Source organism: Brienomyrus brachyistius, chromosome 13 (assembly GCF_023856365.1).
Source record: "Brienomyrus brachyistius isolate T26 chromosome 13, BBRACH_0.4, whole genome shotgun sequence".
NCBI classification, from domain to species: domain Eukaryota; kingdom Metazoa; phylum Chordata; class Actinopteri; order Osteoglossiformes; family Mormyridae; genus Brienomyrus; species Brienomyrus brachyistius.
In genome coordinates, this window is record NC_064545.1 from 22,154,690 (window position 1) to 22,172,109 (window position 17,420).

Genomic DNA, 17,420 nt, shown 5'->3' on the forward strand with positions numbered 1-17,420 from the left:
CACCCTGGATGGGATGCAAGTCTATAACTGGACACACACACTATCAACAACTATGAGATGTCAGTTAGTCTAACTGCATGTCCTTGGACTGCAGGAGGAAACCCACTGAACAAGGGGAGAACGCACAAACACCATACAGAGGAAGGATTCTAACCCCAAACCCTAACATTTAAGCTGCTACTGTTCATATATGTCAATATATTACACTATATATTTAAAGGTTTCCGCTTTCTTTTCAAATTGCCAGTTAAAATAGTTTTAAATAATGAAATGTTACATTTAGCAGATTTTCTGTTGTTATGCTAGATATAAAGCACGCGCACACACACACACACACACACACACACACACATATATACATATTTACACACGGGAAATTCTCTTCCTATCAACGAGCAGACGGCTTGAAAACTTACCGAAGCCCTGCAATCTCTCCGCGTACTACTGCGTGTTAGACGTGCTCTTACACAGAATTCCAGAGTCCTGTTTTTGGTCTATAAAACGCTTCGGTCTTTTGCAAAGGTTTTCGAATATTAATACTTATTAATTTCTTTCTCCTTTACATGTTTGCTGCAGTGGACTGAAGGTCATTGGATACAAAGGAGTGCTTTAAGACTCTGTCAAACATTTCCAGCCCTGTTAAAGAAAAAAAAAGGTTTCTAGGAGCGCCGTCGCTCATACACAGGCCTACAGTAACACCGCCTCACGTATTATATACGTGCCTCCCGTTTGAACTATTGAAAATGAGCAATTTCAGCCCTGTCATATCTTTCAGTGGATATAGCACGGGCTACAGTACTTAAGTTAAAATAAATATATGAATTTCTTTAATAAAACTGTGCGTATTTGGGGATAACGACACCGAAATCGCAACGTTGCATAATCTGGATTCAAAAAGTGCCGAGATTGTGCGTCTGGTTATTAAAACAGGAAACTTTGAGTCGTACTTTTTCAGGTCATTTGTACAGTATATTTTGCCTCTGTGGCCAAATTCAATCCATAATCTGTGCCCAGAATTCTGGGTTATTTTACGTGTTTTCGGTTTAGGTTAAGGCAGAGGCGCTGCCAAACATTGTGGGACTTCTCATAAAACGGGGGGTAAAGTTTGCAGAAGGTCCTGGATTGGCCCGCAGGTTTCCCATAGAGATGGTGATGCAGAGGGGAAGGGGGCCGGACTTCACCCCCAGCTGAAGCTCATCTCTAACATGAGTGTCGCTCATTGCCGTTGGCTTTTAACGTAATTGATCATCAAATCGGATCGCAGAAAGAAGAACAAGCGCCGCGTAAACTCTCCCTTTAAATTTTTTGCTTCTTCTCACTTTTTCTTTCTTGATTGAATTTTAACCCAAAAAGAGCTTAATGTGAGCAAAGGGGGGGAATTAGAGCGCTTCTTTTTCCCTTCTCTCACCCTCACAGTGCACCTATCCACTAAATCACCTTTAGTTTTTTTCCCCTCCTTTATTTTGTGGTACTTCCTTGGATACTTCGGCTAAAGCACGGCTTCACTTTAGCACCCTTTCCTGAAGTCTCACCAAACGGCACCAAGATTTCTTCTGCAACTTTAAGGCACTACAGGGGGAAATCCACCAACGGGGGAAAAACGCAAAACTTCATTTTTTTTTCTTATATAAAGAGGCGTTAAAGTTACACAATGAGTCTCAAATCTGATTCTGAGCCGAGCAACAACGTGTCAATAGAAGAGGAGGTAAGGGGAAAAAAGTGGGGCTTGTCTTTGCTGGTCCTGTAAGTTTCGGAAAGCTGGACAATCAGTCGGATCTGGTCCGGGACAATCCGCAAGGCACTGGTTGCGTTACTGTCGGCAGCGATTTTTATTTTTTTGGCATAGGCTGTTTTTAAAGTGAAATGTAAACCGATTGGCGTTATGTAAATAGTCCTCTGCTAGATCTGTTTGTCTAGTGATTTGGTGAGACTGGGGAACATGACTGATGCGTAGTTCTTTGCCAAACTTTCCTAGGTCTTATTGTATAGAGTGAAACTTGCGTTCAGTTAAAGGGAAAGTTGTGAAAGTTTTGATTGTTTGACGACTTCAGACTGAAACATTTTATAATCAATGTATCTTGTTTTGCGAGACCCCACAAGTGGCGATTACAGTGTCGGGCTTTGTTATACGACGGCGTAAATAACTTAAGCCTTGTCTCCGTTGCCTTTGCCTTTCACCTGTTACCGTTCCGGTGTAGTTTTAAGGCAGTTAATGCACAGCGTCCGTAATGCACATAACTCTTCATATAGTATTTTCGAGTACTTCATTCCTGCTCAGTTGCGTGTTTAATTGCAAATTTTTATATATTTTATTAAGCCTTTCCCAGTAAAGTGTTGGAGAATCTTAGGCTGTTTTGATCGTATTTAATGCGACTCGGTCTCCTGTTGAGAACTGATTCCATGGATACATTTGATCGCAGTGCGAAATTAACAGCTTATTTCTATACCATCACCTAACTTGCGTATTTGAATTTAGCGGTTGTCGCTATTTTACGATGTTTCCCGTCTTATACATGCTGTGCATTAAATGACTCCCTGTCCAAAATTTCTATATCCATGGATTTCCGCAGGCGCTTTGACATAGACAAATATTGATGCGCTCACTTGATGACAAGTGGTCCAAGGTACGGATATGACAGGTACTGGGGGCCGTGCTCTCTGCAGCCTGACTGTCATGCCCTCCTGCTGCAGTGTGATGCCATGCAGCCAGTCTCTGCCTCCCAGCTGAGAACTAAGGCATAGCCTTTGATCTAGCTATTGGACTGCTGCTTGCATACTCTATAGTGATTAAAACTCAGTGGCTGTTTTCTGTGGTAGAGCAGTTTGATACTGGTTTGAGGCTTACTTTCTCGGCTGTACCAAACTTCTCAAGTTGACCCTTGATGCCACAATCATTCATTCTTTGTGTGTGTGTGTGCTGCGTCTATACCTAACTGGAAATCACATGTAATTTTGTCAGTTTTAAGGTGCATGTATAAAAGCATTTCTGCTAGTGTAATGCATTTCTTTCTAGTGTAATGTATCATTTTCCTGTAACTTCTCTTGCCAAAGTTCATTAAATGAGGCTTATGGACAGAACATTTTGTCCAATCTTTTTTCAAATGCTTTAAGGTTCAGCTTTTCTTTGTGCTCTGATATGTTTTCTTTTTTATCATTTATTTTTTTTTTGTCTCTTCAATCATATGGACATGAGATGTTCGTGAGAATTATTGTGGTGTGCGTATGCATGTAGATGTATGGTAAACACTACATACATTTGATTAGGCTCCTTGGATATAATGTAGATTATATTTGATATTGTCCCGTTTTGACATTCCACATGCTTTTGAAAACGATTCAGAACTTGGTAACTAATTTTCAAGTTTTCTAACTCAACTAAGCGGTGTGATGTCATTTTGACGGCTCTTAAATTTGAACCATGATGGGGTTTACAGTCTGCATGTGAATTGTGCATCTGCAGGTGGAAGCAGATTATCATTGCATCCGAATTAGCACATTCATAATAAAGCAAGCGGGTGAACTGAGGATCAAGTGTGTTCCTTTATGAAATCACCTAAGCCAATGGGTTGTGCATTCTGTAGATGAATTTACCTCGTTTTACCAATCGTGAATGAGCACGTTTCCTTTATGGAAACGTGTACCTGGTAGGAAAGCTTCCAGGCAGTGAGGCCTGGGGAGGATTCGGTGTCCTTGAGCTGTTCTTGGGGTTAAGGGCTTCTGTCAAAGCGGAATGATAAAATAATTATGCTGTCGGCCTCTGAGCTGCCTCTTCTCCAACCTCTGCTAGCAGCTTGGCTTTAATGCCTCTGTAGTGCATGTTCTCCAAAGCCCGGCCATTATCGGGATCCGCTGAGATTCCCGGAACTTCTGTGTGACGTTTACTCGGACGCGCCCCAGTTACACGAATCTGAGCCCACTTCATTCTCCGTTCCTACTTAAGGTATTTAAGAATGTAATTGGCGTCTGACAAGTACCATGCGTTCCCCGATTCTCACCCGTCACATGGTCTTATCCCCAAGTAGCTGGTACCCAGTGTATGGCTGAAGATGTAACCCAAAGAGAAACTTGCAATTTTGGCCAAGTGTGTGTGAGCAGAGTGCCCCAGATGATCATCTGTCAGTATCTTACCTGTGATGGTGGTGCTTGCATGCATGCTAATGACCAGCTATGAGTTCTTGGGCTAGTCTAGTGTATAGAATCCTACTGCCATGTGTTTGAACCTTGCCGAAATGCATCATTGAGTTCTGCCCTTCTGACCCAAGGCTCATTAATGCCAAACTGCATGACGTGCCTTTAAAATATTCTGCACAATACTGCCCGCAGTGTGAATGCTTGGCTAGCAGAGATGGAGCTTTGGCTTTGTAGGTGGCTGAGCAGCTATGTAGCCTCCTGTAGAGTGTGGGCAAAGGGAAGGAGGGCCTGTGCTTCGTCACTTATCGGCATGGAACTTGATGACCGCATCGCTTTGGTATTCAGGGAGGGCTAGGGATCGGGGAGTCGGTCACTGCCCCCGATTTTGTGGTGCTATGACTCGGTTTTGGGTTTTTTCCTTCCCCTGCCTTTTGGTTTTATCTGGTGCTAATTCTGCTTTCGGCTAAATCCGGGCAAGAAAAAACAAGGAGCTTGGATTTATTTAAGTCTGACTTGGTGGGTTTTGCTATGCATTGTTTAGTACGATTCCCTGTCACTTTTTTGATGATGGCTTTTGTTTGCAATACGAAGCATAGCAGGAGTTCAGTGGTTGCATGAATTGACGCATTCCAGTATGTACAAATGGGCAGCGTGCTAATGTGGTGCCACTTGGTCCGGAATGTGTGCATGTTGATGGCCCTTGTGTTTGTGCATCTTTGTACATGTAGGATGTTTCTCGTTGTGCAGCTTCAGCCTCTGCAGTCTCTGCGATTTTTAATGGTAAAGTTGGGAAAAGTTACATGCGTGGAATATTTGCTATTACTTAACCCCCCCCCCCCCCACACACTAAATGGGGAAGTGGGGGGGGGGGGGAAATTCCTGAAGTGATTTGTCCTTGGTCTTTTATATTGGATATGCTGTTTTCTGTACTCAAATGCTCAGGTGGGAAGATTAATGGATGAATTACTCATTCCTGTGTTTTGGGGGAGTTGGACTCGTGGTATCGGTGCTGGTCGGGTACGATCCTTCTCTCTCAGCTATATAAGGTGGTTGACTATCGGCTACTATGTAGACTGTATTAATTCAGTGTAATCTTGCAGTTGCTCATTTTGACAACTTGCACTGGTGAATCTCTTGGAGTGACGTGTGCTTTTGGTTGGAAGTTCGCTGGTTCGAGCCTGACCTCAGCGGAACAGTTGCAGCATATCCCTTAACCCCCTGGTACCACAAGGTGCCTGACCCTTGGCCATGACCCAAGCTGGCTGTCAAGTGTCTAATGGAGAGCCTGATGGGGTAAACTGGTTGGAGGAGGATATAGATCTTGGTCTGTTTAGACTTTGAGAACATTTCCCTCAGTGCTTATGCCCATTGCAGGGCTGGGTATGCCATGGCAGTCCCCAGTGAAATCCTGTTGTACCTCTCAAAGCCTGTAGAGGGCGCTCCCACAGCTGCACGTTATGACTCCGGCCTATGGCTTCTGGGAGGTGTACTCCTCCTCCCTTGTTCTGCCCCTTTTTGTTTTGAAGTGTTTTCAGCAGTTTGTCAGGCGTGCTTTATAGGCTTTTGGCCTTATGCCAGGCCGTGCTTGAAATCCTTTCTGAAATGCTGCATTTTTAATGTAGTAAAGGTTAGGCTAGGGGGCTACAGTGTGTACTGTTCAAATGACTGTCACGGCTTATCCATCTGAAATTTAAATCTAATGGTTACACTCCCAGTTTCAAGAGCTGCTGACTTTCCACTGTTCTTAAACCCCATTTGAGTTTGTTTTGACAGTTTAGTGTGTTTTTTTTTTTTTTTTTTTTTTATTTTTTTTTTGGGGGGGGGACGACTGTCATGGCCGTTTTGCCTGCTGTGATCTGAGACGGTTCCACTCTTGCCTATTTAATTGGAATCTCCTCCTGCCACACGAACTGATCAGTCCTAGTGCAGCGTTTCCCAATCCTCCGGTCCTTGAGTGACCCACAGCTGATCCACATTTCTGCTTCCCGCCAGACAGTCCACACTTGTTGCTGGGAGGGAGCAGAAACATGGAGAGACTGTGGGTGCCTGACGGGATTGGGGGGGAAACACTGGTCTAGTGCATTGGGTGCTGAACTGTCCTTCAGTCTGGTTTTTCCTTTTTGTTAGCAGAGTCTTCCGCGGCTTGCTGTCCAAACCTGCATGTGTTGTCACCAGTTCACACTAACCTGTGTCGCGTGAAGGTGGCGGTCGACACTCACTAGACCTTCCCCTTCTAGGTACGGACTCTCTTTGTCAGCGGTCTTCCAGTTGACATCAAACCACGGGAACTCTACCTTTTGTTCAGGCCATTCAAGGTAAGACAACCAGCTTACGAATGAGGTTGTTGCGTATTCGTTCTCTTCCCCTTTTTTTTTTAACATGGAGAGCCCTATAAATGACGGCTTCCTCTCGAGTACAGATCACAGGACTGGGCTGAGCTTTTTTTTTTTTTTCTTTGCACATGGATGGACCACTGGAATGTGTGAATAAATAATGGCCAAGAGGTTGGGGGTGGGAGGAGACTTCCGGTGGTTTGGGTCTGTTTCTGGGTCATTCTGTCTAGAGAAGGAAATGGGGAGCATTGTGATGTAATGGGGGGGGGGGGGATTCTGGATTGTCATAGATGTGGAAGAATCTAAGAGTAACTTAAGCACTGAACTGCACGTCCAAAGACTTTTTGTAGATCCTATTTGAATTTCACTGAGATGGGGGGGGAGGTGGTTAAGGTCGTCTCCAAGCAGACTGCCCAGAGGTTGAACTTGAGATGTGTGAACAGTCGCTGTGTATGATTTGGTAACTTTACTTAACTACTTATCAGTAGTTTGGGATCAGATGTGAGCCATTTCTCAATTCTGTCACGCTTCATTTGAGTTGAATTAAGCACTTTGCTGTTCCCTGTTGAGGTAACTTGGTTGTGAGGTAATGTCTATAGTCAGCCACCACCTAGCAGAACTGGGGGTTGAACTGAAATCCACAAGACAATACGGTGAATTTAATGAGCGGAGGCCTTTATCTATGCTTGAAGGCTATAGCACTGTGGAACAAGAATTTTCAGGTGGGTAAACACCAGAGGGGTTAAGATGTCGCCCTACGTGGAAGGCTGTCCTTGTACACTGTGGAGATGTGCCCACAAGCTAATGGGGAACTTGTCTCTGGTGGAAGGGGGGGTGTAATTTCTTGCCTTAGTGCACATGAGAAACTTTTTTTATTTTTTATTTTTTTTAATCTGATATTTCCATAGGGTTATGAAGGTTCACTGATCAAGTTGACGTCAAAGCAGGTGAGCCCTGATCTGCTGCCGAAAGAAGTCTAACAACTTTGACGAAGTAGATCAATGTATTGGTTGAAATGGTATGGTTGTCCCAAATTGACAAGCCATTTTACTTTTGTATGAATCCCTTGCCCTCATCCCACCCTAATATGTGGCCAGTGGCTTGAGCACGTAGTCCAGGCTATATCAGGGATGGCCATTAGTCATTTGGAAGGAAAGCATCTGCTTGCATGCAGACGTAAATGCATGATGTTTTCATAGCTCGAACTTTAGGTGCTCAGATTGACTTCTTCGGGAGCTGAATCTGCATGTTTGTGAGGCCATGATGAAATGCACTAAACCATTTTTCCCCTCATCCTCTTCCAGCCTGTTGGGTTTGTTACATTTGACAGCCGATCTGGTGCAGAAGCCGCAAAGAATGCATTAAATGTAAGCAACCGCCCATGAGTAACCAAATGTGAAGGTGGCTGAGAGCTATTGAATGTGCGGCTTCCGCCCCAGAAGATGTATAATGGAATGGTCTGCTGTACCCCGTCTGAAAATGTAGTGGTACTGTCCTTGCTCTATTCCGCATCGGTTTCTTTTTTCCCCCTCAAGCTTTGTGTTGGCGTGCTTGTGTCCAGGCTGACGTCACTTCTGTACCTCCAGGGTATTCGCTTTGACCCAGAGAGCCCGCAGACCCTTCGGTTAGAGTTTGCCAAGGCCAACACGAAGATGGCAAAGAGCAAGCTCATGGCCACCCCAAACCCCACCAATGTCCACCCAGCTCTAGGAGCTCACTTCATTGCACGGGACCCATGTATGTATCAGCTGCACCTGAGTTTGCTCACGCCCTCTGCTGGTGGTGAGACAATGGGGCAAACTCTGTATAAATTTCGACGTGTAGGCTCTAGCTGTTCATGCTAATATCATAGTCTTTGTGTTCATGTCTGCATCAGGATAGTTTGGATCTAGTTTAGGGGGGGGGGTGGAAGGTTAGTTTGTGTAGCTGCTGGCTTCTTGGTACTGAGACTTCTGTTGGGCTCTCCTGCCGAGCTTGAGGGAGTTCGGGGGGTTGTTCAGTTTCATGGCTGCAGATTTTTGGCCTGAATGTCGGCTGTACTGACTACAATGCCTCACTCTATAGTTGTACTTGAAACGAGATCCTTCCATTAGGTCTAATGAACAGCCGGCACTTCAAAGAGCGGCTGCTGCTGTGGTGCCCGGGTCCTGTGAGGGAGTAACGCTGTGGCTTATGGGGCTGGTCCCACCTCCCGCTTTTCTTTCCAGATGACCTGACGGGGGCTGCGTTGATCCCTGCGTCCCCGGAAGCTTGGGGCCCCTACCCACTGTATACCACGGAACTGACACCCGGCCTCCCACATGCCGCCTTCACCTACCCTGCTGCTGCTGCCGCCGCCGCTGCCCTGCATGCCCAGGTGAGGGTCTCCATCCCTCCCCCGCACCCCTCCCAAGCCCCTCCATCCTGCCTTCAGCTGGTGTCATAAGTGGGTCTCTGTTTTGGGTCCTGTGTTCACAGGATGTGTGAATGGAGGGGAAAGAGCAGAGCTGGTTTCTTTTTTTTTGGGGGGGGGGTCGTGTGTGTGTGTGTGTGTGATGAATATGAATATAGTAGCTTTCTAGGGGGGCTCAATCCTCAAATATATAGACAAAGATCTGACCCTAAATTTGTTGCACAGGTTATGGGATCGGCAACATCTTAAACTTTTTTAAATTGAGCCCCCATTTTTTTTGTTCTTCCCCAAGAATGTAATCTCTCCCCCCCCGCCTTGACTTCATTGATCTGAGTTCTATATTGCACCTGTCTTGCTGAGTTGGCAAACTCAATCTGTTTTTAGTTTAATCATAGTTCTCAACTGGGAACACAATTCTGTGCGCAAGGTCCCAGACAAGCCTAAAAAACCTGGGGGGTTTATTTGCTGCCTTAATGAAGAGCTGTAGTAATCTGGTCCCCGCAGTCACCAGAACCACCCGTTTCATAAGGGAACAAGTGTGCTTTCTGTGTATCACTGTTATGGTGAATTATTGTGAGCCAAAGGTCAGTGGTTAAAGAATCAGGCCAAAAACCATGCTTTGCTTGACCTGGCTAGGGAACGGTGTGCAGCCACGCAAAGCCAGGAGGAACATCTCTGCTGCTCCAGTTTCCACTGCATCTTCACTGGCCTTTTAAAGGAAATCGATTTTTCTCTTGCTCAGATTTTAGCTAGCAGCCTGTCCTCAGCCCTGATGGATGCCGCTTCTCCAGCCCTGGCCTGTGTGAGATGCTTCTGTGGCATCAGAATGGCAGCCTGCCTTAAACTGCTACAAATCCTCCCCTCAGTCAGGCAGTTGACGTTGTCACTAAGCAGGTGGCGGTTCACTGTTGGTGGATTCCCTACAACCTTGTAGTGCAGCTTTGGTCCACGCTGTACTGATAGCAGGGAAGGGCTGTTTGTGCTGACGGAGCTCAGCCCAGGAGCTGTTGCAGGAGCAGTGGCTCTGCTGCGTCAGCCGCTGTTCACTTATTTTCCATGTGGAGGTGAATTCTAATTATCTGACTGTCCTGGCAGGATGAATACTGAAGCTGTCAGTGTAGGTACCACTCTGAAAATCTGTGGCGGGGGGGGGGAGCGTGATCTCCATTCCTACCTTGTGCCAATGGTCACAAGGCCGTGGGTTGATTTAAACTAGTGTTTCCCTGACCTTGGGCACCCCCAATGTTATGCATTTTTCCTCCCACTGAGCTCCTAGCCAAATCCCAAATACCTGGTACAGGTTTGCTGAGAGTCGGTAGGGACCAAAAATGTGGCCTGGGGGGCAGAGTTGGGGAAACACTGGGTTAAACCTCCATTTGCATTGGCCAGTAAACTGAGGCTTGTTTCCTGTTGTATTTTGGATGACAGACCACAGAACCACTGGTATTCTTTCTTTAGATGCGCTGGTACCCGTCCCACTCAGAGGCTTCCCAGCCAGGGTGGAAGTCCCGTCAGTTTTGTTAACTTAGTAAGTATCCTACATGGTCATTTCATAACCAAAGCAGTATAAACCTTTTGTGTGGGTGTGTGATATTCAATAAGCTTTTCTGTTACCCCCCCCCCCACACAGGTACCATTCAGTATCTGAAGTCCCTCATGGAGTGAGGTATGAAGCTCTACTTTAATCTAATTTAATCAAGTATATTTAATGGACAGAGGTGCATTATGGACTCCTTCGGAAACCCTGAAGGACTTTGGACCGAATACATCTTGTGGACTGCGAGGCCGAGGGGGGGTGGGGAGGAGTGTGGGGTATCTCCTAATGCGGTACAGTCCTTGCACTTCAAAACCATGTGCAAGCAAAGTCGCTACAGAAATGGGCCTTTTTTTTTTTTTTTTTTTTTTTTTTTTGCTGAAGGAATACAGCTGCTCAAAGGGGGTGGGGCTTAGAGGTTTGGGTGGGGGGGGGTGAGATTGTTATATTTTTGCATGATAAAATATCCAGCATGAAGAAAATTCAACTTTCTGTATGTTTCATTGTGCTTGTGTTGCCTTAGTGATAGGTCCCGGCCTAGTCATTTAAACCTTTCATTTAATGTACCTTTAGTCTTGCTTCTGTGAAGGCTTTTGACTTGAATTGTGTGTGTTACTTGCAAGGTAAAGGTCAGCGTTGTTTTTGAAGTGTTATATAAATGTTGTTCAGAATGGATAACTTATGCACTGGGTTATTTTCAATCCTCATAGTAAGTCTCTCCAAGACCTTCTGATCGTTTCTTCTCCCTGTAGAACCTACCTTTTTGATACCCTGGTCTTGCCAAAATAGCCCCGTCTAGAGCATATTTGAACAAATGAGTGCAAGTGTTTTCATACTTGTGTAATTTATGCATTTTGTGCAATTCAACTCTTTTTGGTTTTTATAGATCCTGATTTCCATCAATATCTGGTTTTGAAGTTTAAAGTGCTTTTTCTTTCTTTTTGGCTTGGTGTTAAATACTGAAATATACAGATGATGGCTGAAGTGCTAGTTTGAAGACTGCTGATGTGAGTGACTTAATAAAAAAAAAATTATTCAAAAATGTGAAACTGGATAATAAAATGAATGATGATTAAATTGGCACTGAGTGATGTGGAGTGAGAACCTAACAGGTACGTGATCGCATGTCGGGTTACCCTAGCGGAAGGATGGTTATAGCTTGGTCACTGTGGCCAGGTGTGTAATAACCATGGTTCTGCGAGTCCTGACTCATTCTCCTTGCCCCCTGTTGGGCTCTTGAACAGCTAAATGTGTCACATGGGCCCTCACCCCAACTGGATGAATGCCAGCGTTCCTGCAACAGTCAAATATGTGACCTTGAGTTTTCAGTTACTCTGATGATGGAGCTAGGAGGTCTGGGCACTGTTTGGGGGCCCCAGTGCGAGGCATCGCCACACCTGACCTCACCCAATCAGACCTCAGGCCTGGAAATTACAGTCCAGTCTGATCCTGCGTTCAACTGTCCCCTGGATATGATGTCATCGCCAGGTGAAGCTGCAGGAATGGTCCCTTCCCCCCCCCCCCCCCCCCCTTTTCTAGTCAGTTTCCCCTTCAGTCATGTCCTGCTATTCTTTGTTTTACGTCATTCTTGATGTGCTTCCTTAAGGAAACGGCAGTGTTTTTGTTTGCATGGAAACCAGCTTTGGGATCCTTTTCATTGGCCTCTATGCCTTTCATCTCGAACTGGTGAAGACTCTGTTTGTCCTTCAGATCATAGATCCATACACTGAAATTTTTACCCAGTGCATTACTAAGGGTAACAGCCCCTTCCCCAAGCATTTAAAGGGTTCACTGTTTACTAAAAAAATTTTACTCCAAAAATAAAGTTGTTCCAGTGTTCTAAAACCATCTCACACTGCGCATCTATATTCACACTCTGTTTCAGATAGTCTATTAGAGCTTATACATGTCCTCTGATTCGTCAGTTTGCCCTACATGTCCTGCCTCTCAGTCTGGATAGATCCTTGTGGATCGGCTGCCAGTAAGGGTTGTGTTACTAGGTGACCTCACCATGTGACAGAAGTAAGGGCTGGAATTCCAACGAGGCATTTCAGCCAGGTTAGAGACGAATGGTGTCCGTGGTGATTTGCTATCTTTGTTGTGTACTTTGAGCCTTAAGACTTTACATGCACATAAACATATATCACACTAAATTAAAGGGGAAAAACCAGGAAAGTGTAATAGGTCCCCATTGAAGCTGTATCCTTTTGGGATGTGGATACTGTTTATGTAAGAACACATCACATAGCATTAATAAACTTTGTGAGGTTAAATTTGTTCCTGAGGTGTATGTAGGGGAATACAGCCTGGTATCTTTGGCTTGTTGGAGTACAAATGGGTGCAGGATTAACACTTTGTTTCCAGTTTGTGAGCAAAGTCCTACGTGCTGTAAATTGATGGTTTAATCTGCAATTCAATTGAAATTTCTCTTTTTCTATTTCTTAATTATATAAAAGTTGGGGATGGGTGGACTTGCTTCTAGCCCATGGACAATGTCCCTGCCTTGAACTTTATCATGGTAACAGGCATACATCTGAACAGTTCCCCTTCGCAATGTAATAAGTTGGACTCCGTAAAATTCTATCTAAAAGGTCACTCCCGGAGATCAGTTTCATCGCTCGGTTTATCCATGTTTACTAAGCACGTTTTCCTTTGTTCTGCTTTGGGTTTTGACCCAGTTGATAACAGGGACTGATTCAGGACAGTAGGTATTTGTTCCTCTTTATGCTAGTGGGCCTTGCTCTGTGCCCTGGTTAATTTCACAGCTATAGCCCCCTCTAACTGCATGACTGGATCCTTGTGCTAGTAGCAGGTCCATATATAGTGCCAGAAATATTCCCACTCAACCATCCAATAACCATGATGAAGGAACTCCTTACAGTATAATTTTTTTTACAGTGCTTCTCAAACCAGTCTTTGGGGGACACTGGACAGAGCTGCATTTTTATTTTATCCCAGGTCTCATAACACCTGACTGAAGTAATCAGGAGCTCTAAACACCTTACAGGTGGGCTGGGAACTGGGCTAAAAAAAAATTTTTTTTAAATGTAGATCTGTCCGGTGTCCCCCGAAGGCTGGCTTGAGAGACACTGTTTAAGCGTATGTTAAAATGATAGTTTTAACTTCTTTTTTTGTCCTTAATTATTTTTATAGTCGTGCTTTTATAAGTTCTGCTGTGTTAGAGTTTACTGCATTAGCCCAGAGATCTGCGATCCTTCTTGAACGCTACTACGGAAACTGTGATTTTGGGGCGCCTTCTGCTGGAGGAAACCATAAACTACACGAATGCACCCATTCACGTGTTTACTTGTGGAGATTTAAAACTTTGAACTTTTCGTATTGTTTTTACGGTCGGCGTCAGGATTTTTAAGTCGTTTTTCGTCGGCCATGAAGTCCGCAGTGTGTTTAAGTGTTAGATATCGCCATCAAAGTCAAAAACTAGATCGGGCGATAACAAGCGAAATGCCATCACATAAAAGTTTGTTTAACGATAATATTATCGACGTGTTGTCTGGAAGAAACCTGTCAGCCTCCGTGATCCGATTGCGTTGAGGCTTTTGCGTCACCCCGCTTATATACATATAGGTCGAAGTTGGTCAGAGTGGAATGTGGTTCTTTTGTCTCCGGTATTCCGTGTAATAGGAACTGTAACCGATTAATAATCGTGCAGTCGTTTATGTTTCAGGGGCATCTTTTTTACTTGAGACCGGTTGTATTGAGTTCTGGTTTTATGTATCCCTGAGCACTGTAACCTGTTTTCACTTAATAGCGGATTAAACTTAAAATGAAGTTATAATGTATTTTTTTACCGTTTCGTTACCAACTCAACAGGAGACCTAATTGTTACATAAAACAACCTTTGCTGCCCTCTATTGGTCGATGAATTACTGTACAGAATTAGTGCAGCCACATATCCTGGTCTGGATCATAGGCCGGTCTGAAAGCTATTCCAAGCAGAATTGGGCACAAATCTTGAATACGCACAGAATTTCAACTGAAGAAGATGATTGTCTTCACTTGAAAGTTTTATTGATCGACACGAAATGACACTCCAGAAGTAAAACAGCTGTTAACTGTAACCCCCTCCGTTACTCACCCACTTGCTCTTTCATTCCGTCCCAGCAATACTATCTCAGGGCTCGCTGGCTTATGTTTGGGTATTTCAAATATCTTGACACCTCCCAATTTTGGAGATTTTCTTTTCTATCTTGTAACCCCTAATATTTACAGTCGATAACTTAGCTCTTAGCATCTAGCATCAGAGAAAAATGATCAGTTTATGCTATAACAATAGACCCTGAATCAAGGGCACAGCTCACGCAGGGTTATGCATCTGTCATGCATCTGGTGTGACATGCTTTCAGACTCTAATGCTCATGCAATAAATCTTACGCCAAATCTATTATATATGTATATATTACTCTGTCATAAATCTAATAATAGCTACATCAAAAGCGTTGTGGTAGTTTGCAAACCCTACAGACTATATATAAGGTAATGAAACTGTTACATGTACATGCATGTGCAGACTTGCTTTGCACTGAACGTCTCACGGCAGCCGGCTGAGCAATACCTGCGTTTCCCTGTGTAAACATACATACATTTTTTCAAATAACACACCTTGCAATATATTCAATAACACAACCACTAAGATTTGACCTCATTCCTATTCACACAAAAATTACACCATAACTGGGTAAACAGTCTTACAAATTCAAGTCTTTCAGCAGGTTTACTAATCCTGCCAGAGCTGGGGCCTGTACTACGATACGGGGTTACTGCTTCTAAAGACCAGAGAACTTTTCCCCCTGCCAGATGGACAAGAATTTCTTCCTTGTTAGTGAACACGAATCGTCCCCTAGTCACATTTGTCGTGTAAGATCTCCACAAATCCGTGTTTGTCAATCTTGTTTCACAACTGGCATCACTGGTGCACACCAGTCTGTAGGTTTTGGTTACTTCTTCAGTTACTCCACTTACTCCATTCCCTGCTGTTCTTCCTTTACTCTAAGAAGCCACGGTAGAAGTCTTTGGGTGTATGATCAGCATAAGGTATCACCTCCTCTTTCATGCTAATTTTTAAGGTGCCTTGTTCCCCAAAGGCTTCGTTAATCTCCTCTACTCTGTTAACCAGGCTTAAATTTGTGGCTGATGTTCTATTGAAGATACTCTTTATTAAACAAACAGTAAACCAGTGTTGTTTTCCTTTGTACATAAATACCAAATTGTCCCATGCATTGTAACTATTCTCCTGGGCTAGAGAAAGTAACTTCTGGTCTCTCTAAATTACATTTTAGCCTTAAAATCTTTTCATACACAGTAGTATGGTAACATCGGCATCTGTACGTATTTTAAAACACAAAAATGTGTCCCATTTTCCAGTCCACTCTCCAAAGTTCAGGGCTACTGTCATCATTATTTATGCCACCAAGATAAAAGTAAGAGCTTTCTCGTGTGATTTCTTGCACAGCTCTGGATTAATACATTCTCTCCCAGTGTCCATTTTTCTACATTCCGTACCAATTAATTTATCATGTTTTCTTGCTGGCGTTTTCTGACGTGCGACCTCTTCTACACTGCTTATTGTCTCCCCCTGCTGGCTGACTTGGTTAGCTACATCTTCAGCTTGCCTAACCATCTGTACAGCGGATTTAAGCGTAAGGCCTCTTGCGAGTTGCAAGTTTTTTTTCGAAAGATCCTTTATCCGAAACGCCAACGACTAATCTATCGCATAAGGGTTAATTTCACTGTGGCTCAAATAGATAAAATCGTGCCCTTTCACGAATCATATAAATAATTACGAAAATAAATAAACTTGAATTGTTTTTCTTCTGTGGCACAAAATAAACGTAAAAATTTGTTAGAATGGTACTAAAGTCGTCTTCTTTTCTCCCTCCACAAAGGTAAATGGGTTATAAATACATAAATGCTGGATGCTCCTACAGAACTGCACTGCCCACAGAAGTGCCAAGTCTATGAATTCGGACCCCAGACTTGTATAATCTTACAGGGCACCTTGGATGAAAAGGCACTGAGGGCAGATGAGGAGGCGTTTGGTAGAGGAATCTGTGAGCAGGTGACACACCATCTATGGTCTAGTGACCCACGTCCTGCTTACAGCAGAATTGAAGCATTACACACATCCGAATCCGTCCCTCGGTGAGTCGCGGTCAGGGCAGGAGATGGGACGCTCCTTACTGAGGACACTGCTGGGCCGGCTACTTTGAGCAGCCGTGTAAAGCTGATCCTCTGGTTAGGACGTCGGACATCTCTGTGTCCACGGTCCTCGGGGCCGATCCTGTGATCGCCTGTGATCTCACTGAGATTGTAGGGGTGGTAAACCAGCTGGGGGTTAGGGATGACCAAAGGGATCTGTGGTTTCTGAGGTGAACCTCTCCAGGCTGATGGTAAGGCAGTCCTCCTGGCGCTGCGTCCATTTGGGAGACAGGCGTCATCCCAGCTGACTAGAAAACGGGACTCCTTGTCCCTATCTGGGAAGGGGAAGGTAATCGGCTGGATTGTGGAAACTACAGGAGAATAACGCTGCTCTCAGTGCCTGCCAGGTAAGGGCCTTGTTACGATGATCCTCAACAGGATCCATGATCACTTGCCTGCCTACCAGCGACTAGAGCAGTCTGGTTTTACACCTCAAAAGTTTACCATCAACTGCATCCAGGCACTGAATTTTCCCATCCAGCGCAAATGTGAATTTTGGCAAGGATTCTATGCAGTCTTTGTATATCTTCATAAAGCATTCGATTCAGGTGGTCAAGCTGCCCGGTGGGACGCCCAGAGATTTCGTGGAATCCCCCCGAAGTTGCTGGTCATGACCATCCTCTACATCGGTACTGTAAGTGGTGTGCAGACTGGAGGCAGAACCTCTTGGTTCTTCCCAGTTGATTGACTCAATGGAAGCTCTGGTCAGGGCTCCCGAGACTGACTGAGGACTCTGAGTGTCTGGGTTTGCAAGTGTCCTGGATTAAAGCCAAGATCCAGACCTTTAATGACCTCGTGGGCGCAGCCTTCCGCT

The 17,420-nt window shown here is 44.5% G+C and overlaps 1 protein-coding gene across 2 annotated transcripts; it reads left to right on the top strand.

The window, feature by feature from the left end:
- Window positions 1–1,141: 1,141 nt before the first annotated feature.
- LOC125705959 (RNA-binding protein, mRNA-processing factor 2a) lies at window positions 1,142–10,754 on the top strand. 2 transcript variants are annotated; one of them, XM_048972351.1, is made up of 8 exons: window positions 1,154–1,705; window positions 6,369–6,446; window positions 7,373–7,411; window positions 7,769–7,831; window positions 8,051–8,201; window positions 8,672–8,820; window positions 10,315–10,384; window positions 10,487–10,754. In XM_048972351.1, the coding sequence occupies exons 1-7, from the start codon at window positions 1,652–1,654 to the stop codon at window positions 10,378–10,380; spliced, it is 600 nt and encodes a 199-aa protein (XP_048828308.1). In that variant the 5' UTR covers window positions 1,154–1,651; the 3' UTR covers window positions 10,381–10,384; window positions 10,487–10,754. The 2 variants fall into 2 exon arrangements, with proteins under 2 accessions (XP_048828309.1, XP_048828308.1); XM_048972352.1 differs by lacking the exon at window positions 10,487–10,754 and having other exon boundaries at window positions 1,142–1,705; window positions 10,285–10,384.
- The last annotated feature ends 6,666 nt before the right edge of the window (window positions 10,755–17,420 follow it).

Excerpts from the sequence above, each read along its gene's own strand:
- LOC125705959 (XM_048972351.1), top strand. The coding sequence starts at position 1,652 with ATGAGTCTCAAATCTGATTCTGAGCCGAGCAACAACGTGTCAATAGAA. Across the intron at positions 1,706-6,368 it reads ACGTGTCAATAGAAGAGGAG|GTACGGACTCTCTTTGTCAG; the intron begins GTAAGGGGAAAA and ends TTCCCCTTCTAG. Across the intron at positions 8,202-8,671 it reads CTTCATTGCACGGGACCCAT|ATGACCTGACGGGGGCTGCG; the intron begins GTATGTATCAGC and ends TTTTCTTTCCAG.